Source organism: Gavia stellata, chromosome 16 (genome assembly GCF_030936135.1).
Source record: "Gavia stellata isolate bGavSte3 chromosome 16, bGavSte3.hap2, whole genome shotgun sequence".
NCBI lineage: Eukaryota > Metazoa > Chordata > Aves > Gaviiformes > Gaviidae > Gavia > Gavia stellata.
The window spans coordinates 5,499,571-5,508,969 of NC_082609.1; the positions used below are offsets into that span (position 1 = coordinate 5,499,571).

The window sequence follows — 9,399 nt, forward strand, 5'->3', positions numbered from 1 at the left end:
TTGACAGCTCTAACAAGTAGGATCTGTTTGGGATGGTAATGATTAAAATGCTGACTCACAGAGGGTTTTGCCATGCTGGCGGGACTACACCAGCTTTGTGCTCACTTGGAAGGTATTTTGCATCCCTGCTTTTCAACCAATCTGCAATTTTAATCCTCCGGCTGCAAACAGTTGTTTGCGGCTTTCCCCAACTGACTCCAGGTTTCCCTTCCGCAGGTCTGGAGGGAGAGGGTTCTCCTCTGGCTCGCTAACGTGCTGACGGGCAGCAGGACAGGGAGAGTCCCCGCGCTTTCTGCAGCCAGGAACAGCGAGGAGCCCGTCTGCCTGCTCCTGGGAAGGAGGGAGAGGAGTGAGAGCCCCCCAGCCGCCTGGGACCCGGGCGGATAGACCTGCGCTTCAGACATCCAGCGCTGTGACGTGTAAAACCATCGGGCAGGTTGCCGGCTTTGCAACGCGCTCATGCATTTCATGGCAAAACAGCAAAGTACTTTGCAAACGTCCTTCAGACGGAGCCTCCTGACCGTAGTGCTGCCGGCTGCAGCTGCTCGCCCGGGTGCGAAGATGGGTTTATCCCTGCGTGGCCACTGTTGCTCATGGCACAGCTCCCCCGGGTGCCACACGCAGTCCCATTCCCTTGAACCTCACGTTTCCAGCCCCTTCCTCGGTCACCCTGCGGTAGCAGCGATTAACACCAAGAGAGGGGTGTACCCCGGGGGTCAAGGGGAGAGCTGAGAAGAGGAGGAGGGCAGCACCTCTGCCCTGCCACGGAGCCAGCGCGGGGCAAACGCTGCACCCATGTGCCACGGGGCAGTGCCTGGCAAAGCTGGGGGGCTGCTTGGCACTGCCGGCACGGCATGGCATGGCACTGCTTTTGGCCTAAGCACCCACACTGCCCCGCTCCGCGGGCAGGATCCCTGCCCAGGGTGAGCCAGCCCCCAGTTGGGACCGTTCAGCCACAGGAACACAGACCAAGAAGTTTCCATGAACACCATCTCACTGTTGCTCCATCCGCAGCGTTACAGCTCCTTACAGCCCTTAGTGATACTGGCCGTAACTATTAAGAGGCTTTTTTGGGTTTTCTCTGATAAGGATTTTCCTTTCCTGAGCACAGCCGATGGCTCAGCAGTGGCGGAGGCCCCTCGCTCCGCTCAGGGGGTACGGGCAGCGCTCCTGCAGAGCCAGCAAGCAGCCGTGCTTTAGCTGCGGCAGCCTTCACCGTAGGGAAATTGCTAACCCCAGAAAACTGTTCCCCTAATTACAGCGTTGGAGCATGGAGCAAACCACATAAATGATTCACACAGTGTTCCCAAGCTGCAGCCGCGTAAATTAGAGAGATTTCCAAACACTCCCGAGCCCTGCACGCTGTTATCAGGATGGAAATGCAGAAACTTTCATCATAAAGAGGCGAGGAGGGAAAAAAGCCCCGCCGTTAAACGCATCTCTTCAAATCAAGAAGACCTGGGAGGTCTGTCCCCTATAGATCTTTACAGAACGGTTGTTAAAACTCCTCGGGGAGTTCTTGTAGGAGGGAGCAGGCAGATAGCAGGGGAACTATAGAAATGCATCAGCTTGTTATTTCGGAGGGACGGAGGGACTGAGCCTCCGCCAGCACGCAGAGGATGAAAAGGAGAAGGCAATCGGACTCGGGGCCAAGAGAAAGGGATGGCTGGCGGTGGGGAAGAGAGTTAAAAGTGTCCCATTGTTAGGGAAGTTTGCTCTGCTTCAGACCATCCCGCTCCCAGGGACACCGCACCGCCTTTTGAAGTGCAACCTTAGGCGGTTCCTTGTCACCCATTGGAGCGGGAGCTTTTTTACCACATTAAGTCATTGGGTAGCAAATGAATGGGGGGTTTTGACTATTCACAACTTCACCTTATAAATATCAGGGTTGTAGGTTCCTGCAGCTTTCCTCCATCCCGATAGCTCACCTTGGGAAGGAGCGGAGGGAGGCGGCCCTGCTCACTCGGGGACCTGCGGTGGGGAGAGCTACGGATCAGCGAGAGGGATCCAACCCTGCTCCGTGTGACAGCCATGAAGAGGAGCACCTTCCTCATCCTCTCCATCGCAGGGGTGTGCAGCGCCGTTCTCCACGCAGCAGCATGGTAGGGTCCAACTCAGCAGAAAGGGTGTTTTTTTAGGGATGCTCTTCAGCCTGCAGTGAACTGTGCGATTCATTTTCTTTTCTTTGTTTCAGGTCTGTGAATAACTTTCTGATGACAGGACCTAAGGTAATTAATACACGGACTGTCAGGAGTTTTAAGTAGAGCAATTTTGGTTTGCAACTGGGAAATAGGACTTTCCCAAGGAACCCGATTTCCCGGAGCATATCGGCTCCAAGTCCCGCTGAGTAATGAGGGAAAGGACTCGCAACCCATTTATGTCTGTTTTCATTGATAAATGGTAAAATGCGGTGGGTTTTAACCCCGCTGTTTCCCGTGCCAGGCTTACCTGACGTACTCCAGCAGCGTGGCGGCCGGGGCGCACAGCGGGATGGAGGAGTGCAAGTTCCAGTTCGGGTGGGAGCGCTGGAACTGCCCCGAGAGCGCCCTGCAGCTCTCCACCCACAACCGGCTCCGCAGCGGTGAGTGTGCCTTTACCTGCCAGCACCAGCATCCCCGTCCTGGGATGCCTTTGGGTACGAGCGGGGATGCGCTCTGGAGAGAGCTGGGGCTGCTAATTAAACCGACTGATGGAGAAGAGTTACCGTGTCCCAAATATCAGGGTTGTTTTTCTCCATCCGTATTAATTGGATGTAATAAACAGCGCTAATATTTTTCTAGGAATCCCAGGCTTTCTCCGGATCTCCATCCGTGCTAGGCTAGAGCTCGCTCCTTCCCGCAGTGCTGCTCCATGGGCTTGCTCCTGACACTTTGCGTGCAGCGTCCCAGGGAGCGCAATGCTGGGGGCACCTGAGCTTGCAACGGGGAGAAGCGCAGGAGAAGCAGAGAGAGAAACCAGAGACGTGCACTAAGAAACTGTCTTCATAAGAAAGTTGTGGACATATTTGAATACTGACTGCTTCAACAAGCAGAAATCTCTTTTTTCCTAGAGCAGCATCTCTATTTGAATCTGTTAGGAAAGCCAAAAAAAAAAAAAAAAATTAGAAATGTGGGTGCAGACAGCTGTTAGCACAGGTTCAACCACCGAGTGAAACCAGATCAATGACGATTTTCCCCAGCAGGCAAGATCAAAGCATGAACATAGCCCCAGAGCAGGAAAGGACAGAGACAAACCGAGCGCCAGGTGAAGCGAGTGATAACTAACCTTGGCCAGAGCAGGGTTGGGGCATTGCCTGAAGATCCTGCTGTTGCTAAGAAACTCCATCCCTTACATGGACACCTGCATAGTATTATGCCCCGCTGCCGAAACCCCTGATGCTGAAGCCTGAAGAGACTCCGGTCACAAGCACTTAATTTCTGTAGCACCTTACCTTTTGCACAAACTGCGTTGGTTTTTTTTTCCTTCTTGCACCTTTGCAGCACGGGAGAGCTTCGTTCCCAATAAACTGGGACCGATGTCTATGTTTACATGAGACAGCTTTTTTTCCCCTCTCCCCCAGCTACCCGGGAAACATCCTTTGTACACGCCATCAGCTCGGCCGGCGTCATGTACACCCTCACCAGGAACTGCAGCATGGGAGACTTCGAGAGCTGCGGCTGCGACGACTCCAGGAACGGCCGCGTCGGTGAGCTGCCGTCTCAAGACGGGCTGACGTTGTCTCTCCATCCCCACACGCAGCCCCCTCAGGATTTCAGGGCAGAATTTGGCCCCACGGGGCGGTTCTGTGCTTAGCGTGCATCTGTCTTGCAGGTGGCCGAGGCTGGGTCTGGGGAGGATGCAGCGACAACGTGGAGTTTGGGGAGAGGATTTCCAAGCTCTTTGTGGATGCTTTGGAAACGGGACACGATACCCGGGCATTGATTAACCTGCACAATAATGAAGTCGGGAGACTTGTAAGTCAAAATAATAATAATAGTAATAATAATAATGATGATGATGATGATGTAGTCTATATTGAAAACAAATTCCAAGATCTGGTAGGCTGTTCAGGTCCCCGTCTCCAGCCCTCTGTGACAATCTAGGCCCTGTAGCGTTTGCATGGGGGAAAAAATACAGCCAGAATCTGGCCCTAAACCTGAAGACAAGGAACTGCAGTCAGAGTTGTTCCCACTTCAGCTTCTGCAGCTGCGTGTAACGCAGTTAACTACTAGCACACACCACTTACTCAGAAATGCACAGGTTTTGTACTCACCTAGCGCTTGTATGGTCTGTAAAACAAAGCAAGAACCACCTTGCTTTCTTGCAATATGCATTTCCAAGCTATTTGGCCGGGGAAGCCAGGTGTGAGCTGGCCCTGCTCACAAGCTGGCTGCCAGACTCGCCCCCCGCTCCCCGCCCGGGCCGGCGGAGGCTCTCAGCATCTTGCCAAACCTCCTTGTCTGTAAAAACAAGGACGGCAACACTTAACATACCTATCTCATAGGGTGTGTCAAGGCTTAATCTCACATAGATACCAGCGATTGGGACCTTATAAATACCAGAGGGAGATAGGCAGATAATATCTGTGAAGTGCTTGGCCTGGAGGAGATGCAGGGAGGTTGGGTATGATTATTCCAAAGCAGTTTCACACGTTTTGAATGAAACCTCTGAGAGGGATGATGGGTTGATGCTCCGATGGGCGAGGTGAGCTGCAGACTGGAACGGCACGAGAAGGGCATGACCCGACAAATGCACTTTTTTCCTGGCCCGGAGAAACAGCTCCTGCGAGGGCTGGAGACAATAATTTGTGCCCATTTGTTATCTCTGTCCTTTAAATTAGCGAAGAGGGACAGATGTTTTCTGGGAACTGAAATAAGAGCATCAGCTCGTGTCTTGGAAGGACCTGAAGTCATGCCCGTCACAAGCCAGTTTTGACCCATTGCCCCCCGAACTAGAAGTGCCGTAGAGCCTGATTTTGAGATTTAAATGATGATGCTCTGCTGCTCCTGATTTCTCCACCTTTTCCACCAAGGCCGTGAAAACCACGATGAAGCGAGCCTGCAAGTGCCACGGGGTGTCGGGCAGCTGCAGCATCCAGACCTGCTGGCTTCAGCTCGCCGAGTTTCGCGAGATCGGGAACTACCTGAAGATAAAATACGACCAAGCCCACAAGCTGGAGATGGACAAGAGGCGGATGAGAGCCGGCAACAGCGCCGACAGCCGCGGGGCCACGGCGGAGGCCTTCCACCACGTCCACGCCACGGAGCTCGTCTTCCTGGAGGACTCTCCCGACTACTGCACGAGGAACGCCAGCCTGGGCCACCACGGCACCGAGGGCCGCGAGTGCCTGCAGACCGGCAAGAACCTCTCGCAGTGGGAGAAGAGGAGCTGCCGGCGGCTCTGCACCGAGTGCGGGCTCCGCGTGGAGGAGAGGAGGACGGAGGTGGTGGCCAGCTGCAACTGCAAGTTCCACTGGTGCTGCACGGTGCGGTGCGAGCAGTGCCGGCAGCTGGTGGCCAAGCACTTCTGCGCCCGCCGTGACACCGCCGCCGCCCCCAACCACATCAAGCGGAGGAACAAGGGCCATAAGAGATAGAGGGAGGCCGTGGCGCCCGAGGAGGACGCTTTGGTGTCCCCACGCTCGGCAGCCGCCGGCGGAGCTGGGTTGGGAAAGAGCGTCCCCAGGGAGCTACGGGGTCTGGAGGGCCGAGCGGGGCATTGCACACGGCAGCGGGGCCTCCTGCGGACAGACACTGTGAGATTCGGAAGCACAAGGCGCGGGCGCTGAGGGATGACGGTCCTTCTTGCTTCCGTGGTTATTCCTCAATATTTACCAGTAGCTTCTTTCTTTTCAGGAGTCACTTTATTTGTGTATTGGACAGAGGGAAGAATTTCACTTTTTCGGTGGGCTCAACCCCTTGTGCCGTGACCAGCGGTGGGTCTCCAGCCCCACGGCAGGCGAGGTGGGGATGGGCGCCGTGGCCAAAAGCGGGTCCCGGCAGCCCTGGCCCAGCGGCTCCTGCACGGCGGCTGCTCGGCCGTATTTCTAGTGGAAAACTTTATGCACTTTCTGATGTGAGAGGAGGTTTTGCAGCGTCGTGGTGTATATTACAATGACTGCAGCTTTTTGAGGGCTTTGATAGGTTTCAAGTCAGTGTTTACAGATTTCATATCTTCCCCCTCCCCTTTTTTTTTTCCTCTCTCCCCTTTTATTATTTTGTGCATTGGTACCAGAACCCTTGCCCCAAATGGACAGTTGCTTCATGTATTTGTACTGGATGAAATTAAGCTGTTTACAGTTACTATACTTTTTTTAAAAAAAATTTAGCAGATAAGAATTCTGAATTCTTTATGCCTAATGTTGTTTATTAGTAAGTTGTATTATAGCTTAACACAATCTGTTTTCTCTATATATTTTGAAGGTATAGCTAAAGGATTAGATTTTGGACTGTATTTTGCAATAAACACCAGAGTGAAAAGGATTGTCTTTTTCCTTTCTGGCTCCCTAGCAGTATGATTTTAGGTGCAAAAATTGTCCCTTTCTGCGTAAAACCCAGCACTTCCAAGATTTCTTATCATTAATCCAAAAGCCACTGAAGCCAGCGAGAAGGTTGTTCTCCTAGACCTCAATAAAAGTTGGCTCCAGCCGTCAGTCCCCGGAGGGTTTGCTTTAATACCTATCACCGTAATATCTAACCTTTTTCAAGTGCTGAGTACGCAGGCACTGCCTAGTTAAGGCAGATTTTGAAGCTCCCAATGCCTCTTTAATTTGCCTAGGTCCGACATCCCCCAGACAATGCGAGGCTGCCCCGCTTTGATGTGGAAAGCATCGGCACTCACTGCAAAATTCTTGGAGGCACGAGAAGAACCCTTTGAACTGGGGGCAGGAGAGAAAACTTGGGGACAGTTGTGAATGTGTCTGCTGGTTCCCTGCTGCTCCGGGTGCCGATAGCCCCACGCCACAGCGGGGAGGGCAGGAGGGGACAGGCGCTGGCTGCTGCCGTCCCAGGCGGGTCCTGCTCTTCTCCTGGCCTCTCCAGGGCTGTACTTCAGCCCCGATTGCTCCTAGGAGTCACAGCGCTGCTCTGGAGGGAGCCAGGGCTGTGCCACCGCCTGCACCCGTGATGCAGGGGCAGAGGATGCTCTACCAGGTTTGATTTCCAGCCAGGGGAGGAGGAGGAGGAGGAGAGACAAGTGAAAAACAAACCCTACAGCTCTGCCAGCATATTGCGCCCACACTACAAATGCTTTGATGCTATTGTATCTGGGTATCCCTATGGCTCCTAGTGCAAATACAGCCTTGACACACGCTCGAGCCAAATCAGGAAGCTCAAGGTGTAAAACACACAAGTTGGGAAGCACAACTGACTTCCACGCATTTATTTTTACAAAGAGCGGTTTCGTGAAAGCTGGGAGGGCTACGCCAGCGGGCCATCCGTTTGGGGGCTTGTTTGCTGCCTTCGGAGTAGCTATTTCTAAAATTTCCGTAAGTAATAGGCCACACCACCAAAGCAAAAACCCCCAAGATTTTTGCACAGTGTCACTGCAACAGCATTTACAACCCACCAAAATTTAGGCTGAACTGGAAATGATAAAATCAGACAAAAAAAAACCCCTTTCCTGCCTCTCGTGCACTAGCTGGCTTGTCTGCACAGAAACACAGGCTCTGCCTTTGTAATATCTGCTGTGGTTGCCTGGATTGCTGCTGCCCCAGCGAGCTGCCCTGGGCCAGCACTCAGCAGCACCAGCCCCGTGCCTGGGCACCCCCGAGAGCTGTGGGCACAGAGCGCTGCCAAAACCCCAGGGAGCCACAAAATGAGGTTACACAGAGCACAGGACGGTTGCTGCCGATGCACACTCAGAGGAGGGACACGGTATTTCACGAGGATAACTCCCAAGCACACATGAAAAACATCTTGCTGTATACCAATAGCAGGCTTAATAAACTGCACAGGTAAATCCCAGGAGATGAAGACTGCCTATGAGCAGGCACGTTCAGCACACGCTGTGTATGTTACATGTCTCCCCGCAGCACCGTTTCAAGCTAACGATACCGCACAAAATAAGAAGTGACAGGTTTGCAGGTGCTCATAGCATCAGACCAGAAACCCGTCCCACGCAGGGGAAAGGGGCTGCAGAGAGGAGCCGAGATACCACAGCAGAGACCAACCCTTCTCCCTCTGGAGCCTCCCATTCCCACCCACCCGCAGCCAGGGGCTTGCCGAGCCAGCACTCGTATCCACTGCATTGCATTTAAATGCTGGAGATGAACTGTTCTTCTTTGAATTTGTGTAATTGCTTTTTTTAATCCATTTACATTTCTGGCACCCAGACTATCTAAGGCAACAAGCGTATCTTATGCAAAAGCCAGAGACCAAATGCAAATTGAAGCGAACTCAAGAGAAAGTTATGCACCATCCCATAGTACAAATTTCCATTCTCTTTTTATAGCTTGCAGAGATAATACTGAGTCTGAACAAATACAAAAGACAACTCTACGGCTTAGAGCTGCACCTTGCCAGAGATATTACAGTCCTGGAGAAACTGAAGCTCTCTCATCCTCCCCCTTGTTGCTTGGATACAACAGTCATCAATTCTCACCACGTTCACCACAAAACAATAGAAATTCAGGATCATCTTAATCCATCATGGCACTGTCAGGGAGCCCCTACACCCCTGCCCACTGGTACTCAGTTTCTGTAATAACACACACAGAAATGCCACGTGCACGGAGCGGCACAGGGCAATAAACCCCAAAGCTGCCTGCAGGACACAATCCATCAGGCTGATTTCATCATTTCAGTGGTTATTTTACCTGGACAGCCAACTCCTGCACAGCAGCTTTCAAAATAAATAACAGCACACAGTAGAGCAAAGTCCTGTCATCTGCCAGTTTGAAAAGGCTCATTCGCTAACCACAACCAAGGAGCATTTGAAAGGACTGATGATGTCTTCAAACCTGAATGTATTTTCCCATGATTACCCAAAGTCAACTCCAATTTGGGACACTGATCCCAACCACCTGTAACTCAATGCATGCTTGGAGGAAGGTATGGACTGGCCCTATAAACCCTTGAGGAGGAACCTGACTGCCATCCGGCAGTAATCATAATGATCCTAATTACAATTAAAAAGTAAAAATCTTAATTGAGACCAGGTGCTGCAGATGCTGTACGAACTCAAACCAAAATCCTGCTGCCTGCCCCCGAAGAGCCGTTGGCACTGCTTCTCCCCTTCGGGGCCGAAGGCTCTTCGCAGCGCTGGGCACTGGAAGGGGTGCTGGGGATGCCCTGGAGCAGGCACGCCCCAGCGGGCACCCCAAAGGGGTGCTTCGGGCAGGGTTGTGGAGCTGCTTGGACAGTCCTGGAGCGGCACCTTCACGTTTGAACAGGCTTTGCCAGGGCTGCTGCTCACGGGGCA

General features: G+C 52.7%; 1 protein-coding gene across 1 annotated transcript; it reads left to right on the forward strand.

Moving 5' to 3' along the window:
- The first annotated feature begins 2,031 nt into the window (after positions 1–2,031).
- WNT8A (Wnt family member 8A) lies at positions 2,032–5,575 on the forward strand. Its single transcript, XM_009814754.2, has 6 exons — positions 2,032–2,102; positions 2,195–2,228; positions 2,443–2,581; positions 3,560–3,685; positions 3,811–3,953; positions 5,012–5,575. The coding sequence occupies exons 1-6, from the start codon at positions 2,032–2,034 to the stop codon at positions 5,573–5,575; spliced, it is 1,077 nt and encodes a 358-aa protein (XP_009813056.2).
- The last annotated feature ends 3,824 nt before the right edge of the window (positions 5,576–9,399 follow it).